Here is a 20,992-nt window from a genome sequence, read left to right as displayed (position 1 = left end):
CCTTATAACTTATGGTGACAACAAATTGGACTTATTGTACTTTCTCTCTCTCTCTCTCTCTCTCTCTCCCTTAGTGCTAACTCGAAGCTTGGAAAGTTCACCTTGAACGAATCGGTCCACAGCATGTTGGTCATCACCATGGTGAAAAATGGTCAGATCAAAGGTATGTGCCCCGTACTGTATGTAATATAAGGTTCAGGTGCACAGTACTGTATGTAATATAAGGTTCAGGTGCACAGTACTGTATGTAATATAAGATTTAGATCCACAGTACTGTATGTAATATAAGATTTAGATCCACAGTACTGTATGTAATATAAGATTTAGATCCACAGTACTATATGTAATATAAGGTTCAGGTGCACAGTACTGTATGTAATATAAGGTTCAGGTGCACAGTACTGTATGTAATATAAGGTTCAGGTGCACAGTACTGTATGTAATATAAGGTTCAGGTGCACAGTACTGTATGTAATATAAGATTTAGATCCACAGTACTGTATGTAATATAAGGTTCAGGTGCACAGTACTGTATGTAATATATGGTTCAGGTGCACAGTACTGTATGTAATATAAGGTTCAGGTGCACAGTACTGTATGTAATATAAGGTTCAGGTGCACAGTACTGTATGTAATATAAGGTTCAGGTGATGAGTGTTAAGCCTTCCCCTGCAGAGGCCAAGGACACCCTCCTGGCGATGATCCCAGAAGAACATGTGCCGTCCCAGTTGGCTGTGAGCCGATTGGTTCAGGCGCTCGCCGACCGCGGAGACCTGCAGGGGGTGCTGGAGGTGCAGGGCGTCGTGACCGAACTGGGCGCCTCCCTCAACCTGTCCCGAATGCTGTTCATCAACAACATCGCCTTGGCACACATCATGAGGTGGGTCCTGGGTCCTGGGTCCTGGGTCCTGGGTCCTGGGTCCTGGGTCCTGGGTCCTGGGGACGTGTGGGGTTTCCCCGTTTCACCCCTGGAGGATTTCACTTTTTAGTGTGATTCGTTTTATGTAATGGCCACTGCTCCACTGACCACTGCTCCACACAGCTGCTCTGACCACTGCTCCACACTGCTGCTCTGACCACTGCTCCACACTGCTGCTCTGACCACTGCTCCACACTGCTGCTCTGACCACTGCTCCACACACTGCTCCACTGACCACTGCTCCACACTGCTACTCTGACCAGTGCTCCACACTGCTGCTCTGACCACTGCTCCACACACTGCTGCTCTGACCACTGCTCCACACTGCTGCTCTGACCACTGCTCCACACACTGCTGCTCTGACCACTGCTCCACACACTGCTGCTCTGACCACTGCTCCACACTGCTGCTCTGACCACTGCTCCACACTGCTGCTCTGACCACTGCTCCACACTGCTGCTCTGACCACTGCTCCACACTGCTGCTCTGACCACTGCTCCACACTGCTGCTCTGGTTCAGGCCGGTGAGCGGTGCTCCAGCGTGGCGGTACGGGACAGAATCTGGGCGAAGAGGAACAGCGAGCTGACATGGCACGCCGGGCCCTGCTCACACACACTGCTCCCCACCCAGCGCGAGTGCCCCCCCCGCCCCCCTACAGGGCGCGTGGCGTATTTAAAGGGGGGGGGTAATGCGGAGTGATCGCTGCGACCGGGCGGCGTGAATAATTCAGCGGCCGCGTCCCGCCAAATCCGCGGCTACGCTAGCCCTCGCTCCGCCTGGCCTCTTTAGCAGTCAGCTCCGCTCAGCCCCGCGCTCCTGCCCGTGTCACAGCCGCTTAGACCGCCGCCCGGAGCCGGGGTTCGAGGCGAGGCGAGCCGGGGGGGGGGGGCGCTCAGCCGTGAGACGCCGGGCCCTTCCGCTGTCCGCCCGCAGAACGTCCCTGCTCGAGCGACACCTCGCGCATTAGCGCTCCGCGCTGTCTTAACGCGCCCCCATCAAACTTTCATGTGCTTTCCCTCTCTGTTTTCACCCTCTGGCATGTCTCGAGGAGCGGCCTCGTTGTTTAATTTTTCCTGGGGGGGGGGGGGGGTCCTGCCGGGTGGGGACCAGTGGTGATGTCAGCTTTGAGCAAGGCCCAATAGCCTGGGCTGGGCTTTGAACCTGTGACCATCTGGTGTGTGAGCCCCGCCGCACTGTCCATCACAGCCCATCTTTCAGCTGTTGAGTCATGAGATGCATTTTCGTTTATGTACAATTTGTCGTGTGTGTGTTTTGTAAAGCTTTGGCCGCACATATATTGAAATGCAAATAAAACACTGTCCTACTCCCCTCTCTCTCTCTCTCTCCCTCTTTTCCTCTCTCCCTCTCTCCCTTCCCCCTCTCTCTCTCTCTCTCTCTCTCCCTCTTTTCCTCTCTCCCTCTCTCCCTCCCCCTCTCTCTCTCTCTCCCTCTTTTCCTCTCTCCCTCTCTCTCTCTCTCTCTCCCTCTCTCTCTCTCCCCTCTCCCCCCCTCTTCTCCCCCCTCTCCCTCTCTCTCTCTCTCTCTCCTCTCCTCTCTCTCTCTCTCTCTCTCTCCCTCTCTCTCTCTCCCTCTCTCCTCTCCTCTCTCTCCCTCTCCCCCCCTCCTCCCTCTCTCTCCCCCTCTCTCTCTCTCTCTCAGTGGTAATGTGGATGCCGCGGTGGAGGGCTTGGAGGCCCAGTTCAGCGATCCGGACGGGCCCGTGGTGAGCAGCATCGGGTACCTGTACCGCCAGCTGTTACAGAACGACAAACAGGACGCCATCGACAAACGTGAGCGTCTCAGCGCGGACGCGGCGTGGGAATCCACGTTCTCAGTCGCCGGGCTGACCTCCATCTTGTCTGTCCGCAGTGACCGTCATGGCGGAGAGGCTGGCCAACGAGTCGTCCATCTACCGAGCCGCCGTCGACCTCTTCCTGGAGTACGTGCATCTGGAGAGGAAGGAAGACGCGAGGCTCCTGCTGCAGGTGACGTCTGCCTGCCGAACGCCGAACGACCGCTCTCGTTCCCACACTTAACCCAAAAATACGCACCGGTGGACCTATTTTCAGTATTCTGAAATGTATAGGCAAAAATAATTCATCCGAATTGAAGTTTGTTGTTTTTTTTGTTTTTTTCCCTACGTTTTAAGGGAAATGTTTGCATTTGCCAAAAAAGCCTCAAAAGATGGGAAGCTACTACAATCGCTACACAGCCCCTGTCCATGTACTACTGTACTTCAACCATTTTTATTGTGAAACATAGTAATGGTGTAACTTTGCTGTCCCAAAAATCTGTATTTGTCAAGACCATGGCGAATGTAGTGAAACGGCAACCGCAAACATACCTGATGTATAAGCGGGTACACCATCAGTCTTTGTGGTTCTCATGTTGTACAGAGTGCTTACATCCCCGGAAGTAGTTTCCCCAGATTCAGCCTTTTCCGCGTGGTATTTACTGCCAACGTCTAGAAGTTTGGCTTCCTGTTCCGAAAGCCATGGACGTCCCAACTCTCAACAGAATTCGGCAAATTCTGTCAAAAAGTTATCTCTGTCCATGTTTTGAGAGAATACACAACTATTCACTCTGTTATTTATTTAAAAATTAAAACCTTTAAAGAAACTAGGGAAAAGGTTTTTTTTTTTTACTGCCAGGCGAATGGCGTGTAAGGGAGGGATTGGGGTTCCTCCGGGCCCGGGGTGGAGAGCCTGGTCTTGTTCTGCAACTTCCAGAGCTCTTAGTGGGGCCCCTCGGAGCCTGTAGGGGCGCAGGGGGGTGCCAGGCGGGGTTTTGGGTGGAGTGGGTCCTGGGCCGGGCCTGTAATCGGCAGGGCTGTACTAAGACATTCAGCTCTGAGTGCCTCATGTTCTGCTTAATACACGGCCCTGTTAAGAGCCTCCGACGGGTCTGTTTCAGTCCCTCAAAGAGAGGGAGAGAGACAGAGGGAGGGAGACGGATGGAGGGAGGGAGGGAGAGAGACGGAGGGAGAGAGAGAGGGAGAGAGAGTGAGAGAGACAGAGAGACAGAGAGACAGGGTGAGAGAGACGGACACCATTGAAGGCTGCAATATGACCTCACTGCTGTTGAAGCTAGCGTCTCTCTCAGCAGTAGTTTAATTGTGTTTTCTCGCTTCGTCCTGTAAAAAAAGGCCCACTGCCTCAAATAGTGTATTGTGTATTGTCTGAATGCCGTTATCCGGGGAGAACGTTTGAGGCAGTGCTTTCTGGAACCTCCTCTGTCTGTCACATGTCTCAGCTCCCCCTCAGGTCTTTTTCTGTGTGCCTTTGGTCGAGCCCTCTTCAGGCCCTTCCCAAACACTCTCCTTCCCTCTCTCTCCTTCCCTCGCTCTCTCCTTCCCTCTGCTCTCTCCTTCCCTCCTTCTCTCCTTCCCTCCGCTCTCTCCTTCCCTCCCCGCTCTCCTTCCCTCCCTCTCTCCTTCCCTCTGCTCTCTCCTTCCCTCCGCTCTCTCCTTCCCTCCGCTCTCTCCTTCCCTCCCTCTCTCCTTCCCTCCGCTCTCTCCTTCCCTCCCCCTCGTTCCCTCTCCCCTTCCCGGACGCGCGCTCCTCCGTCTCATCGCCATGGTGACAGCGGGGTTTGATCCGCGGCGGTAATGATACCGGCGTTGGCGCGGAATGGCGGCTGGGCGCTTCCCGTTTGATATTTAACGGACGGCGGATGAAAGGGGGGGAGAGCGGAGAACACGCGGCGCTGTCTGCTGCTCAAAGAGAGGACTGACAGAGAGAGGACAGGGATCTCTCTTTTGTGTGACTAAGTGTAGATAATTATACTTTAAGGAGAACAGGCGCTGTACATTTTAATTTTTATAAAGAAATGAGCAGTTATCTGGCTGACAACTTATTAACTGTATAATTAACCTTCCGCTGCGGAGCACTGTGAGTGCCTGGAGGTTTAATGGAGAAACACATCAGTTCACACACACACACACACACACACACACACACACACACACACACACACACACGCGCGCGCGCGCACACGCTTACGCACAACGACACGCACATCTATAAACACATGCGCGCGCACACACTCTCTCACACACACACACACACACACACACACACACACGGGCACTTACGCAAGCACACACACACACACACACTTCTATAATCACATGCGCACACGCACACTTGTGTGTATATATGTACACACACGGCATTGTACGTGGAAATGTTCTAAATGCGTACACACAAGTGTAAACACACAGACTCATACATATTTGGGAATCCCTTCTCTAGGCCTGTCCATTTTCCTCATTTTGAGCGCGTGTGATGTTACAGGCGCAGTATGCGTCGATGCTAAGTGCCGTTGCTCAGTTACAGTGGGTTTGTAGCCTGTGTTCTTTGTCTGCGCTGGGCTAACTTTTCCTCGCTGTCATCGTGACCCGTGTCCCTCCTCTCTTGCCGTAGCGCTGTGCTGGCATCGCGGAGCAGAAGAGCGTTTTGGGCTCCTACATGGTCAGGATGGCCAGGTCGAGTCAGGTGAGGCTCCGGCCGGCTGTGTCCCCCCCCCCCCCCCCCTCGTGTGTCTGGGCACTAGCGTAGCCACTGGAGGTTTCCAGGAATCGCAGAGGGGCACGATTTTGCACCCATTGGGACGGAGTTGAATCAATTTGACTCTGTTACGGTCTCACTGCGCCTTTTTGGTTACACCCGGTTAAGCTAATATACATGATTAAGTTGAGTAAAAAATCTGTGATATTACCTTGTGAACTCTTTCTCTTTTTTTTTTTTGTCAAAGGCCCGCTCTATCGAGACCCTCCAAGAACTGATCCCTGACTTCACTGAGAAGGAGATTTATTACTCCTACCTGGTCAAGTGCTACAGTAAGCCTTCCCCCCCCCTCGCCCCCTCCCCAGCCCCCGCCCGCCAACATGTGGACCCTCCCGCGGAGGAGACGAGCACGTTAGCACGTAGGGCTCGTCTCCGGCCTGTACCTGTGTGTGTTAATGGAGGGTCTGGGACCCAACGGTACACAGGGACATGCAACCCCCCCCCACGTCTCTCCTAAACTGTTATTAACGTGCCGATTAAAAATGCAACAGTAACGGGAGAGAGCGAGAGAGGCCCAGGCGTCCTGCTGAAGACGGGTTTTTATTTAACACGCGTGTCGTACCGAGCGGGGCTGTGTCGGGGGGCTGGCGCGAGAGCGGACATGTTAAAGTACTTAAAGTCCAGCTTCTCCACCGCTCACCGGGTCACATGATTATTTAATGTCCCCTTTACCCGCTCCCATAGGCCAGGGCCCGATTTGGGCCAAACAGAGAACGGAAAGTGCAGGACTTAACTCTCTCCCTCTCTCTCTCTCTCTCTCTCTCTCTCTCCCTCTCTCCCTCCCTACCTCCCTCTCTCTCTCTCTCTCTCTCTCTCTCTCTCTCTCTCCCTCCCTCCCTCTCTCCCTCTCCCTCTCTCCCCTCTCCCCCTCTCTCTCCCCCTCTCTCCCTCTCTCTGCAGAAGGAGACCTCCCGGGGATGAAGGCCATGCGGCAGCAGATGCAGGAGGAGGGGTCGTTGCTGACCCCCTCACTCTGCACGTCATGGCCGGCGTGTACAAGACCGCAGGAGAGGCCGTGCCATTCGAGGAGCCCACTGTGAGTACCCCCCCAAAAAAATCTCTGAGCCACTGTGAGTACCCCCCAAAAACATCTCTGAGCACACCGTGAGTACCCCCCCAAAAACATCTCTGAGCACACCGTGAGTACCACCCCCAAAAACATCCCTGAGCCCACCATAAGTACCCCCCAAAAACATCTCTGAGCCCACCGTGAGTACCCCCCCCCCCAAAAAAAACATCTCTGAGCCCACCGTGAGTACCCCCCAAAAACATCTCTGAGCCCACCGTGAGTACCCCGACCCCCAAAAACATCTCTGAGCCCACCATAAGTACCCCCCCAAAAACATCTCTGAGCCCACGTGAGTACCCCCCCCCAAAAAAAACATCTCTGAGCCCACCGTGAGTACCCCCCCAAAAACATCTCTGAGCCACCGTGAGTACCCCGACCCCAAAAACATCTCTGAGCCCACCGTAAGTACCTCCTCCCCAAGTTTTACAGAACCTGTCCTGCCTGACTGAACTGCCATTGGCGGGACCGTTCTGACCCTCACAGACCACAGGGAGACTTGACCCTTGAACAGACCGAGTCGCGTCCCTGTTTAGTTTGAGATGTTGACCATTCAGTGTTCTGTCGGTTAAACGGATGCCTGTGGATCTGTGAGCCTGTCAGACCTGCTCAGCATATGCCCCCCACCCCCCCCATTTCCTGTGGGGCTTTTCAGCCCAACACCACCCCCCCGCACCACCCACACACACACACACACGCCTCAGCCCCGAAATATGGTAATAATTCATAATTCAGCACCTGCTGGGAGAGGTAACGCAGCGTTTGATAACCGGAGTGAGTGCCAACGCCCCCCCCTCCCCCACCCCCTCCTCTAAATCACCTCTAAAGTTTCCCCACCGCGGCGTCGGGTCCCCCCACGATGCTGACCGCTAACCGCTAACGCTGGGGCTCCGATAAGGACAGGTTCCCGCGCGCCCCGTGTTCAGCCCTCTCCCCCAACACCAACAGGAGTTTATCCACTTTAATTACACCCCTAATAGGAAGCGTGTACAATGTTCAGGCGGCGGTAATCCTCTGAATGCGCCAGCCTTCAAAAGCACGCTTTTCCACACAAAAGGGCCGTTTAATTAGCTGGACCTGAACTACGGGGGAAAAAAAAGAAAAAGAAAAATGTGATTGTATTATTTGTGTATTAATCCGGTTTTTGGAGATGAAACGGTGGGCTGTGATTGGCTGTAAGCTGAGGGGGGGAGAGGTGTAGTTGGTACCCTGGTGTTTGCAGTTTACCCCCTCAGAAAGACCCACCAAGGGTGTGGGTGTGAGTCTGGTGCGTGGCGGGTCACATGACCGCGTGCTGCTTTGCCCCCCCCCCCCCCCCCCACCCCCCACCCCCCACCCCCCCGCGGTTGCCACGGTTTTCCCGGTCATGTGACCCGTGTCGCCTTGTGTTCCCAGGAGGCCAGCGTCGAGGAGGAGATACAGAGGCGCAGAGGGAAGCCCCTCCTGGTCGCACCTGCCACGGAGGCCTGATGAACCCCCCGCCCCCCCCGCGCGCCCCGCCTTGCACCCGTCCTCCTGTCCTCCTGTGATTCTGCTTATTCTGTGCTCGTTATGTTTTTTTTAAGTCGTTCGATCGGTCCGTGTGGAATACTGTGACGTCCGGGGTTGAACTCACTGAGCTCTGTTGCTGTACAGAAGTATTTATGCCTCCCAATAAAAAAAATCTGAGAAACGGAACCGGTGATGTGAACCCAAAGATGCCCGAATAGAGACTGCGTGCGTGGTTTGTGCGCGTGCGTGTGCGTGTGCGCGTGCGTGTGCGTGTGCGTGTGACTGGTGTGTTTGGATTAGTGCGTGCTCAGGTGCTCAGGTGTTAAGGTGAGAAAACAGGCCCCACAGGAAAACAGGACTCACTTTCCCCTGAACAGTGTGGTGGTTCAGTTCCCATGTCCGTCTGTAGGGGTTTATATCCCCCAGTACAGGATGGTTACAGAGCGCCTGACTGCTACTGCTGGGACGGAGTGTGTTTCACTGGCACTGCACTGCAGAGAGGAGTGGGTTATACTGGGACTGGTGGAACCTCACTGTACAGTGGAGTGGGTTATACTGGGACTGGTGGAACCTCACTGTACAGTGGAGTGGGTTATACTGGGACTGGTGGAACCTCACTGTACAGTGGAGTGGGTTATACTGGGACTGGTGGAACCTCGCTGTACAGTGGAGTGGGTTATACTGGGACTGGTGGAACCTCACTGTACAGTGGAGTGGGTTATACTGGGACTGGTGGAACCTCACTGTACAGTGGAGTGGGTTATACTGGGAATGGTGGAACCTCACTGTACAGTGGAGTGGGTTATACTGGGACTGGTGGAACCTCACTGTACAGTGGAGTGCGTTATACTGGGACTTGTGGAACTTGTACAGGGCAGTTGTACAGGACTCAGCGGAGATGTAATGTAGTTTCCCAGCCATTCCTTCCCCACGACCTTGTTTCAGTGTAGACTTATGAATGAGGTTAAATAAAGCGTGCATGGTATAATTACACTTTAACGAATAACGTGCTGTAATAATAATAGCTATAATTAAAGGTTCTTTAACTTCTATCTGTTGTTCAGGTAGCGTTTCTTTCAGTCTGTTTCATGTACCCAAACACAGAACATGTCTGACACAGCCCAGCAAGAGTGAGGCTACATGCTAACGCATCGACTGCCTGATTTACTAAAACTTGGCTTGTGCAAAATATTTTAGCACACTCAAAACCAATAACACGACTAGTGATTGGGCAAGGAATTTGTTTTGCACCAATCATTGGTTGTGTTACTAGTTTGTTGTGCTAGTGGTCTGAACCGGGCCCTTGGTGTGCTTTTGTTTGTGTTGATTTTTGTTTACAGTGCATTTTGTAATTTTATGTTTATACGATGAGATGTTATCACCTGGATTGTGTTCTGCCTCTCTCACTGGCAAAGCTGTTCTGTTTTCCTCTTTTGAAGTGTCCAGTCAGACAACAGAAGGAACATTTTGAATACACCCACATATCAAATATCTATTTGATGATAAAAGTAACAAAAACAGTCTCACTGTTTAGGTGCACTTTCTGTAGCTCTGTTGATTTTAGTACGTACTCCTTATAAGGTACTCTCCAATAATACCCATGTTTCATTCTACGCGTTTATTATGTTTCTGTCCTGGTAATGCCCATGTTTGATTCAGCTGTGGCTGTGTACTGGCTGTAGCTCATGGTGAACCCATCGACCATGCAAGAAGCTGTTGTGTCTGGAATAGTGTCATGGTCAATCTGGAGAGTGATGTATTGAGAGAGAACCAATGTGTGTGATGAAGGATTGGAATGTGTTCTGCTTTATATTTTCCTTGATTTGTGTATGTTTGTGTGTAGGAGGAAAGGGGGTCTCTGAAATAGAAATTATATCGTGACAAATGTTGGGTTTGGATTATTTTTATTGCATTTTCTTCCAACAATTTAATCCTGCTAAGGCATTGGAGTACAGTAGATATACATGTGGTGCGATGCAAAATGTTATCAAATTTTACACAATAAATGTATCAAGGTTTTGCACCAGTGCAAAACGTGCATAATACAATGACACGCAAAGACCTCCGGGTAGACTGTAATTTATTAAATCTACCAGAAGCTTTTCAATGTTGCTTTTATAATCTTACATATACAAAAACGATTATGTAAAAAAGGAAAAAAAAATGGATTGAAAACGGAGCAAGAAAATGCCAATGATGGATATCTGACGAATGCTTACAACATTTGCCAAGCACCCTCTTTTGAGAGTTCAGTGAGAGAGAATGCAGTACTTTGCTGCCATCCAGCGGCAGAACGCGGTAGTGCAATTGTGTACAGCGCCGGTGAAAACGGCTTGGCGCTCGTCGAACGAGGCGCGGGTGCGGCGTTTCACCAGTCTTGGCTGGACTTCTGTTTGATGAAGCGCAGCGCCAGGTAGTACAGCACCATGAAGGCCACGCACACGGTGATCAGGACCAGGTAGCAGGAGTACAAGGGGTACTGGTTCATGTCCATGGCATTGACCACCTGTTCAAAAAAAGAAAAGGCTATTTAACTGCAAAATAAAATATCAATGGAAACGTGATAAATGTCACCAGGTTCATTTAGTTTTTCTTCTTTGCTTATAGGACAGTGTATTTCACTGTTGCTGAGCAACAGTGCAGTATAATGGGTAGGGACTCTTGAGGTTGTAGGTTTGATTCTCAGGTAGGGTATTCGCATTGATGTGCCTTTTATCAGTGCGCATAACCTGAATTAATCCGTACAAATCCGGCTGTATAACGTGTATGTATAACAGGGCTGCACAGCAAGGGCTGATCTGTTTCAGGATTTTGTGGCAGCTTCTGCTCTTTAATTATTTCATTAGCTCAATCATGTCTAAATCTGGTATGTGTATAAGCGCTAGCTACAGTCACAGACTGCAGGTGTATCCTAAAGATTTTACTGATCCAGGACAGGAGTGAACCAGTGTAGTTTATAGAGCAGTGAGAAAACCGCAATTTGGGTAATTGGTTGGAACAAATACCAGCTTGCAGACCGGCCCTCCAGGACCAGAGTTGTGGCCCTTTGATGTGTAAGAATGTGGGCTTTGTAAGTGGCTCTGCATGGTAAAATGCTGGTGGACGATTTTGACGACTTGCCTTGATCCCGTCTACGGTTAAGGTGAGGTTTCCCAGCTGCACCTGGTACATCAGGCCCCGGAACTGCACCTGCAGCATCCCGTCGAAGCCCCAGCGCATGAAGGAGGCGTGGGAGAACCAGGAGGCCACTGGAGAGGAGACGCACAGGTGGAGGAGTTAACGGTGAAAAATCCCTCTGTTTATTTGAGATATAATTACCCTGTGAGCAAACCTACAGGTATAGGCCCTGGTGAGAATTTGGGGTTTGTAACCTGGGTACCTGCAGATGTGCAGGTAAATGTCTACCATCGGATAACTTAAGTGCTATACTTGGGGCCAGTTTCACAGGCACAGATTAAGCGTAGTCCTGGACTAATTTGACTTTTATTGCAGAACCTCCATTCAAAATTGACTTCAGTCTATGACTAAACTTAATCTGTGTCTGTGAAACCGGCACATAAAATTTGGCCAGTGCCTAAGGTACATGACTGGGACCCGGAAAGGATGGTGGTTCAAGCCCCGGTGTAGCCCTGATAAGATTTGAACAGCTGTTGAGCCCTTGAGCAAGGCCCTTAACCCTGCATTGCTCCAGGGGGGGGGGGGGGATTGTCCCCTGCTTAGTCTAATGAGCCATAAATCGCTTTCGATAGAGGCCTCAGCCAAATAACAAATCATTATTCTTACATTGCTATGGAAAACAATTGTGCCAATGAAGAAGTGTAGCAGCATAGCCTGGATGACTGACAGACAGGACACCACATTGGTCTACTCTGGGGGGTAGTTCTCCTCACAGCCATTGGTCTGCTCTGGGGGGGGTCGTTCTCCTCACAGCCATTGGTCTACTCTGGGGGGTCATTCTGCCAGCAGCCATTGGTCTACTCTGGGGGGTAGTTCTCCCTACAGCAGGGGGTCATGGGGAGGTCATGGGGGGGGGGGGGTCATTGGGGAGGTCATTGGGAAGGTCTTGAGGGGAGGTCATGGGGGGGTCACTGGGGAGGTCATGGGGGGGGGGGGTCACGGCGGGTCACGGGGGGGGTGGTGACCTCACCCGTCCACATGTTCTCCAGGCTGATGACGAAGCCGCCGGTCAGGTAGAAGACGGTGAAGAGGGCGTTCCCCATGAAGGCGGCGGTCTGCAGCGTGGGCAGGGCGGCAGCCACGAACAGCGCCATGGAGCGGCTGCAGTACACCGTCAGCCAGACCAGCAGGAAGTTGAGCAGGAAGCGCTCCGGCGCCTCGTTCAGCCCCGCCAGCCAGTAGATGGGCAGCCCGTACACCAGCGTGAACGCGCAGTGCTCCGGCAGCTCACCCAGGACCTGGGGACGGCACACGGGACGTCCGCTGAGACCTCCTTCTCGTTCACACACCTGCCTACGGTGTTAGGGTGTAGGGGATATACCTCTATATTCTCACACTGGGCACCACTTATGAAGAGATTATACCTCTGTATTCTCACACTGGGCACCATTTATAAAGAGAATATACCTCTGTATTCTCACACTGGGCACCACTTATGAAGAGAATATACCTCTATATTCTCACACTGGGCACCATTTATATTGGTGTAGTAGTTACACTGCACAATCAGAAATCAGTCAGTATTTCTTGTATCTAGAATATATAACCGTACATTCATGAATAATTAATGTTAAAAATATTTTATTTATATTTAAATGTTTATTATTGTTCCTGCATAAGTGTATGCTTTATTACTACTTGCGTTGTGTTTCCTAACTCTGCGCTCCGAGTTGGTGCTTCCGAGGAGCAATGCTGACCCCCAGTGGTCACAGATATGCCCGTTGGCTTTTCTGGGTTTTTGGGTTGGCCAAAAGGAACCGAGATGCCGCAGTATTTTCGGTCGTTTCTGCGGTTACCTTGGCGAAGAAGTACGAGGTGACCGAGTACATCCCGTCCTCCAGCTCGTGATACAGCATGGCTCGTTCAGAGTGGCCTGCGGAGGTGTTCAGAGCTCATCAGAACAGAACCCGTCGCTTTTACAACGTCTACAGACGACACCTTTATCACCCGGGAGCAACGCTTAATGCGTGGCGCGTTCAAATGTACAATCTCATTACGAGACCATAAGCTCTGATATAACGTGTGGGGGGGGGGGGGGGGGGGGGGGGGGGGGGGGGGGGGGGGGGGGGGGGGGGGGTAAGATTAGAGTTAAGCTTCGATGGGGGGGGGGGGGGGGGGGGGGGGGGGGGGGGGGGGGGGGGGGGGGGTGAGCCAATCAGGGCCTCTCATCGTTTCAAAGGCTGGTATCAATCGCCCGAGCTGCGTGTGACCTCGAGGTTCTGGCAGCCTTTCCCCCGGTTGGCCTGTGCTCTCCCGGCAGCCGATGGCTGACGCGGTGTTGGCGACACGCTCGCGGGACGGGCGGAGGTGGATGGAGGGCGGCGCTCACACTTGGCGATGACGTCGAGCACGACGGCGAAGGGGGTCAAGGCCCCGATCATGTAGAGCAGGGCCACGGTGTCCTGGATGGACAGCCGCTCCCCGCCCGCCCCATAGTACAGGAAGCCGATCAGCAGGGACATCAGCAGGGCCTCCATGCCGTGCACCAGCAGGGTCACCAGGTCACGGAAGTCATTGTACACCTGCCGCCTGCGAGACCAGACGGGACTTTTATTATTATTATTATTAAATTATATTATGTATACTAATTATTATTTTTATTGCTTAAGAAATTCATTTTAATGACGGCACAAAATCCATGTCATAGGATCTTAATCGTGTATGTGTTCCCTTGAACTCTGACGCAGTACCAAGTACAAAGGTAACAATTTTAGAAAGTTCCTGGAACAGGGAAGTGCTGAGCGTGAGACTCTCTCCCTGTAAATGTCCTGCACAGGCCGGTGAGTGCCGCCCCCCCCGCTGGTGTACCTGATGAGTATGGAGAACTGGTGCATGCGGCCGGGCAGGGCGTCTTCGTGGTTAGAGATGGTGATCACCTCTTCCTGGAGCCTCGGCGCAGGACTGGGTAAAGAGACACACAGATGCCACAGGGTCAAATTCAACCCACAGCCATTCAGAGGGCCCGGGCGGACCGTGGGGTTGGGGATGCTGGGTGATGTAGTTCTGAGTTCAGGTCTGGCGCTGGAAGATGTATTTCTGAGTCTGGGTCTGGAACTGGGAGATGTAGTTCTGAGTTTTGGTCTGAGTCTGGGTGATGTAGTTCTGGGGGTTGTACCTGGCGCAGTCAGGAAGGGCGCTGGGCTCCTCGGGTTTCCACATGAAGTCGTCCGTCCCCTTCACCTTCTCCAGGAACTGCTCCGCCAGCACCTTGGCCCGAGCCAGGCACTCTGCCTCACTGTCCGGGTTGCGCCGGTCGATGCTGATCAGGTCCACTGTGAGGATGGGGACATTAGACAAGTCACCGGGAGGGTTCAGGACTCTCGCATTGGAGTGTTGCCTGACGGTCATTGCACAAAGAACCCACAACCGTCACCCAGTCAAATGCATCCTGCCTGTGACATCACATGACACATGGCTTTGCACAGAGAACTCTGTGACATCACGTGTGACACCATCGCTGACACTGACAGGGGTGAGGGCCTCACCACAGAGGTTTGAGGGGTTGCAGTAGAGAGGGTTTGAACCTGGAGGACTCACCATAGATGTTCATGGGGTTGCAGTAGCGAGTAGACCTGGAGGACTCACCATAGAAGTCGGAGGGGTTGCAGTAGCGGGGGCAGGGGTGTCCCAGCGCGGTGAAGTAGGGCACCATCTCTTGGGCGGGGCCGTAGTACGCGGCGGACCCCGAGGAGAGCAGCACCACCAGGTCAAACAGCTGGAAGATGTCGGAGCGCGGCTGGTGCACCGAGAGCAGGACCAGCCGGTTCCCCCGGGCCAGGCGGGACAGCGTGATCACCAGGTTATGGGCCGTGAAGCTGTCCAGCCCCGACGTGGGCTCGTCCAGGATCAGGATACCTGCACACAGGTGACATACAGGTAACACACAGCTCACCTAGACTACAGGTGACACACAGCTCACCGAGACTACAGGTAACACAGCTCACCTAGACTACAGGTAACACACAGCTCACCTAGACTGCAGTTAACACACAGCTCACCTAGACTACAGGTAACACACAGCTCACCTAGACTACAGATAACACACAGCTCACCTAGACTACAGGTAACACACAGCTCACCTAGACTACAGGTAACACACAGCTCACCTAAACTACAGGTAACATACAGTGAATCTAGACTACAGTAAACATACAGCTCACCTAGACTACAGGTGACACACAGCTAACCTAGACTACAGTTAACATACAGTTAAGATGGACTACAACATACAGCTAACCCAGACTACATGTAACACACAGCTAACCCAGACAACAGGTCACATACAGGTAACATACAGATAATCTAGACTACATGTAAAATACAGGTAGCATACAGCTAACCTAGAGAACGACTAACATACAGGTAACACACAGCTAACCTAGACTACAGGTAACATGCAGGTAGCATACAGCTAACACAGACTACAGGTAACATACAGGTAACATACAGCTAACCCAGTCTCCAGGTAACACACAGGTAACATACAGTTAACCCAGACTACCGGGAAACACACAACTAGCCCAAACTACAGGTAACGTACAGGCAACATAGATGATGGGTAACACACAGGTAACATAGACTACAGGTAACATACAGGTAACTCAGACCAAAGGTAACTTGGACCAGAGGTAAAATTCAGACAGAACCCATATCACAGGTAACCGCTGGCAATAACATAGGACACAGGTATCCCAAACCGCAGGTCACACAGTGTACCATAGATCAACTACACAAGTGACATGGCACATACTGTAGGGCACATACACAAAACTTAAAACATAGCAAAACATATCATAAATGCAGAAACACACGGGTGACACAGACAGCAGAACGGCTCTGTGACCGCAGGTAACACGCGTGTTACGTGATGCGTTTTACTGTCGATAATTACACCTGTGTTTATGTAACACATAACACAGGTTACTTATCGCATCGTGCAAAATCTTTAGTGTTGGATTTACTGTAGCCCTGTACACTGGCACACAGATAACAAAACCCCACAGGAAACGCGTCTACTGTAGATCAGTGTTCTCATCATTCAACCTGCTTCTCATACGCCTCAAATCCTCATACATCACAGGTCTCTGTGGAAGTGGGACCACTTGCTGACCACTGGTGATTGGTCAATCAGATGATCACATTTCTACCAGGCTGTTGTAGATACTCGCTGTAAGAAGCAGAACTGGGGTTTATATCACGAAGCAGGACTACTGAGTTCCCTGGCTAACTGGGGAGGATTGTCTCCTGCTTAGTCTAATCAACTGTACGTTGCTCTGGATAAGATCTGCGAAATGTCATGAATGTAATGTAATGTAGTGTAATGTGATGTAATGTAATGTAATGTAATGTAGTGTAATGTAATGTAGTGTAATGTATTGTAATGTAATGTAATGTAATGTAGTGTAATGTGATGTAATGTAGTGTAATGTAGTGTAATGTGATGTAATGTGATGTAATGTGATGTAATGTAGTGTGATGTAATGTGATGTAATGTAGTGTAATGTAATGTAATGTAGTGTAATGTAGTGTAGTGTAATGTAATGTAATGTAATGTAGTGTAGTGTAGTGTAATGTAGTGTAATGACTGTAATGTAGTGTAATGTAATGTAATGACTCACCCGGGTTCCAGAGCAGCTGCACGGCGATGCTGACCCTCCGGCGCTCGCCCCCGGACACGCCGCGCACGTAGTCGTTCCCCACGCGCGTGTGTGCGCACTGACGCAGCCGCAGCTCGGCGATGACGTCGTCCACCTGCGCAGCCAGAGCAGCCGGGGGGTCAGACTGCGCAGACGCCACCTCGCCCGGCTGCGTCACTCACACGCTGTGACAACTGGCCGCGTATTATACACTTTCCATTCACATTCATAACACTTTCCATTCACATTCATAACAGGTGTATTCAGCACTGCGCCTGTTGCAGTGCTTAAATGTAGTTACAGTGTACACGCAGGTATTCTGACAAATAACATATGGAAATATATAAAACAAATAGATGACGTTCTGTGATGTTGGAGTCTATGTTTTTTGAATAAGGGGGGTTACAGAAAATATATTTGCTCATATTGTTGGTGTTGGAATTAGAAAATTCTCATTCTTAGTTGTATGAATGAATATAAATTAATAATAATATTAAGCTTTATTTATATTGCACCTTTCATACATAAAATGTAGCTCAACATGAACTAATTTGCTTTTGCCATTGTCATACTCTGGGCACTGCGCTTTGTTATGATGTCACTGTAAGTGGCCAGGTCATGTGACCAGGGAGAGTGAGGCCGCAGTGGGCCGGGGCGGGGCCCACCCTCTGGTCGCGCTGGGCCTGGGAGAAGTGCGTGGGCAGGCGCAGCTTGGCCACGAAGGCGAGCGTCTCGCGCACGGTGAGGTGGGGCAGCAGCCGGTCGTCCTGGCGCACGTGGGCGATGCTCTTCCGCACCAGCTGCGGCGTGCTGGGCTGCCCGTTAATCAGCACCTCGCCCAGCCGCGTCGAGACGCCCTCGTCACGGCACGTCACGATGTCCAGCAGGGACGTCTTCCCACAGCCTGGGGCCCGCCGCGGTTAGGGGGCGAGGGGGAGAGGGGGAGAGCAGGAGAGCAGGGCAGGGTGTGGGTTAGGGGGGGAGGGGGATACAGGGCAGGGTGTGGGTTAGGGGGGGAGGGGGAACAGGGCAGGGTGTGGGTTAGGGGGGGAGGGGGAACAGGGCAGGGTGTGGGTTAGGGGGGGAGGGGGGGAGTGGGGGAACAGGGCCAGGTGTGGGTTTGTGGGGGTGACACGGAAGGGCATCCATTAATTCAATGGAAACGAACTTATACTCAATAATAACACACCCTGTGAAAGGGCCACTTCAATACGGTCATGAAGCAGGATTACTGCGTTAGCTGGATAACTGGATAAGTAAAACGCAGAAACCTCTCAAATCTGGAACATGGACTGAATTGCTATTAATGCTAAGTGCTATTCCGGTAACCCTGCTTCATGACACAGGCCCAAGGATATAGACCTGGGGGAGCAGGGGAGTGACTGCTGGTGGGGGCGACTGGGTACCTGAGCTGCCGATGATGGCCAGCATCTGTCCGCTGTGTACACGCAGGTTCAGGTTGTTGATGGCGGTCTGCTTGCTGCTCTGCATCTCCCAGGGCATCTTAAACTCCGACAGCTTCTCATACCACGGGATCTGGGCTGCCGTGTCCACCTGCCACACGCATGCACAACTCTTAACATCATTTTGACAAATGCCAATAACAGGCAATCTAGAATCAAGACTAGATACTAAAAGATCTCTTACACCTACACGAAGGAAACGATTGAACACACCACACTGATCATAAACCAAAATATTATGACAATATATAAAAACTGCTTCAATTTCTACAAGGTGAAGCCAAAATATATAAAAATACTGAAAATCTGCTTTTACTATTGAGTATTTTAGTAGGCCAGCCATGAGCAGGTAGGCCAGCCATGACGCTTCTATGTGACCCCAGCTCTCCAGGGTCACCTGGCTGGAGTGCCCCGGCGGGCAGAGACAGTGTGGGTCTGCTGTAGGAGCGTGAGAGAGGGGCGTAGGCCCTCGGTCTTCTGTAGGAGCATGAGAGAGGGGCGTAGGCCCTGGGTCTGTAGGAGCATGGGAGAGAGAGGGGTGTAGGCCCTGGGTCTGTAGGAGCGTGGGAGAGAGAGGGGTGTAGGCCCTGGGTCTATAGGAGCGTAGGCGAGAGAGGGGCGTAGGCCCTGGGTCTGTAGGAGTGTAGGAGAGAGAGGGGCGTAGGCCCTGGGTCTGTAGGAGCGTGGGAGAGAGAGGGGCGTAGGCCCTGGGTCTGTAGGAGCGTGGGAGAGAGAGGGGCGTAGGCCCTGGGTCTGTAGGAGCGTGGGAGAGAGAGGGGCGTAGGCCCTGGGTCTGTAGGAGCGTGGGAGAGAGAGGGGCGTAGGCCCTGGGTCTGTAGGAGCGTGGGAGAGAGAGGGGCGTAGGCCCTGGGTCTGTAGGAGCGTGGGAGAGAGAGGGGCGTAGGCCCTGGGTCTGTAGGAGCGTGGGAGAGAGAGGGGCGTAGGCCCTGGGTCTGTAGGAGCGTGGGAGAGAGAGGGGCGTAGGCCCTGGGTCTGTAGGAGTGTAGGAGAGAGAGGGGCGTAGGCCCTGGGTCTCTCACCTCGTAGTGCAGGTCTCTGATCTGCAGCTCGTTGCGTCCCCCGCTGTAGGTGAAGTACAGGCTGCTGTCCTCATCTGCGGAGGAGAAGAGCTGCCCCCGCGTCCTCCTCTAGAGTCACGCACAGTACAAATAATCACATTACATTACATTACCTTACATTACATCACATTACCTTACCTTACACTACATCACATTACATTACACTACATCACATTACATTACCTTACACTACACTACACTACACTACACTACACTACACTACATTACATTACATTACATTACATTACCTTACATTACATTACATTACATTACCTTACACTACATTACATTACATTACATTACATTACATTACATCACATTACCTTACACTACATTACATTACATTACACTACACTACACTACACTACACTACACTGCACTACATTACATTACATTACATTACATTACCTTACATTACATTACATTACTGTCACTTACAATACAGTGCACATCATAACCAGGGACAAGTGCACAGAAAACCCTACAGGGAAGTACGGTTCCAAGTGCGTGAGTGGATAAAAATAGATTGATACAAACTTGAACCCTTAATAATCTGATAAACCTGATGAGGAATTAGCAATACTTGTCCATGACACTTTTTCACGGCCAAAGACATTTTGTGGAGCAGTATCACTGGGAACGGTCTTAAGACTTTTTTTTTTTTTTACAGAACTGGTACTTACAAGACAAGGGCAGGGTGATGAATGTACAAACTGAAACAAAAATAAAAACCCATTTATGCCGAAACTGAATTCGAAATGTCTAACCTTTTCTGTTTGTGTACACATGAGATGAGCTCTGACCTGTGGTACAGTAACATGTTATCTGAACAAACGTACATGAGTTGGCTCCTGAACATTGATATCTATTACTGATATCACTGCTGATACCCCTCACTGGAATAAATGTTAAGGTTTGTCGCAGGGTGCGATAGATTTATCATACAAAAAGTAGACTGAAATCTGCAACTTAATAGGAAATATTGAAATCCGAGACACCTTATAATCCTATGTACACAGTTTGGTAATCCTACACTATACTGTCTCTGTGTTTTCTTTTCATCAGTCATGGGCAATGAAGCCATCTTGAAATGTGCTGAAAAATTGTTTGATAAAAATGTATGTGGGAGCAAGTCTGAAACGCAGACCGACCCAGTGACACCATGATAGTTCTGTTAATACTTCCAGTCTCAACACCAGCCAAGTATGAGGCCAAGAGATGACACGTTCCACCACGCTTCTTATGCCGCAGTGCACTCTCTCTCTCAGTTACACATTTCCAGTTTACGGCCCGAAGATAAATGTTGTTGTATAAGACGTTAAAGTGAAAGGGGGACCGGGGTTGCTATCGGTCAAGTCTCTACAGGTATCAGCAAACTGTACACAGACCGTGTCCAATACTTTCCGAGCTTCTTTTAGCCTACGTAGGTGTTAGCGTGTTAGCGTGTACATTGTATAAACGAGGGTTGGTGCGTTTATATAATGCACTCTGTGATGAAAATCCTGGACTGTGAGTGTTTAGCCTTGAGAAAATTAATGATATCCTCTGATCCAGATCTAAATTAATCTGGCCCTGGAAGCCGTGCCAGGAAA

At 51.1% G+C, this 20,992-nt stretch overlaps 2 protein-coding genes across 2 annotated transcripts in view; one reads left to right on the top strand and one right to left on the bottom strand.

Annotated features, from left to right (window-relative positions):
- The window catches only part of lrpprc (leucine-rich pentatricopeptide repeat containing), a 57,443-nt gene extending 48,346 nt beyond the window's left edge, over window positions 1-9,097 (top strand). The window contains 8 exon segments of the mRNA XM_061227585.1: window positions 75-163; window positions 676-880; window positions 2,580-2,710; window positions 2,790-2,905; window positions 5,345-5,416; window positions 5,676-5,760; window positions 6,389-6,524; window positions 7,950-9,097. Of these exon segments, the coding sequence (XP_061083569.1) occupies window positions 75-163; window positions 676-880; window positions 2,580-2,710; window positions 2,790-2,905; window positions 5,345-5,416; window positions 5,676-5,760; window positions 6,389-6,524; window positions 7,950-8,118 (1,003 nt within the window). The 3' untranslated portion in view covers window positions 8,119-9,097.
- An 893-nt stretch (window positions 9,098-9,990) lies between these two features.
- The window catches only part of abcg8 (ATP-binding cassette, sub-family G (WHITE), member 8), an 11,487-nt gene continuing 485 nt past the window's right edge, over window positions 9,991-20,992 (bottom strand). Inside the window, exons 3-14 of the mRNA XM_061227584.1 lie at window positions 19,362-19,469; window positions 18,265-18,412; window positions 17,524-17,762; window positions 16,841-16,973; window positions 14,808-15,077; window positions 14,338-14,494; window positions 14,031-14,123; window positions 13,552-13,751; window positions 13,019-13,095; window positions 12,193-12,460; window positions 11,166-11,293; window positions 9,991-10,551 (exon numbers count right to left, since the gene is read on the bottom strand). Coding sequence (XP_061083568.1) covers window positions 10,414-10,551; window positions 11,166-11,293; window positions 12,193-12,460; window positions 13,019-13,095; window positions 13,552-13,751; window positions 14,031-14,123; window positions 14,338-14,494; window positions 14,808-15,077; window positions 16,841-16,973; window positions 17,524-17,762; window positions 18,265-18,412; window positions 19,362-19,469 — 1,959 coding nt within the window. The 3' untranslated portion in view covers window positions 9,991-10,413. The remainder of the gene's footprint in view (window positions 10,552-11,165; window positions 11,294-12,192; window positions 12,461-13,018; window positions 13,096-13,551; window positions 13,752-14,030; window positions 14,124-14,337; window positions 14,495-14,807; window positions 15,078-16,840; window positions 16,974-17,523; window positions 17,763-18,264; window positions 18,413-19,361; window positions 19,470-20,992) is intronic.

This window comes from Conger conger, chromosome 18 (assembly GCF_963514075.1).
Source record: "Conger conger chromosome 18, fConCon1.1, whole genome shotgun sequence".
Taxonomy (NCBI): domain Eukaryota; kingdom Metazoa; phylum Chordata; class Actinopteri; order Anguilliformes; family Congridae; genus Conger; species Conger conger.
The sequence above is the reverse complement of the archived record's forward strand: the minus strand, read 5'-3'. Positions and strand labels throughout refer to the sequence as shown.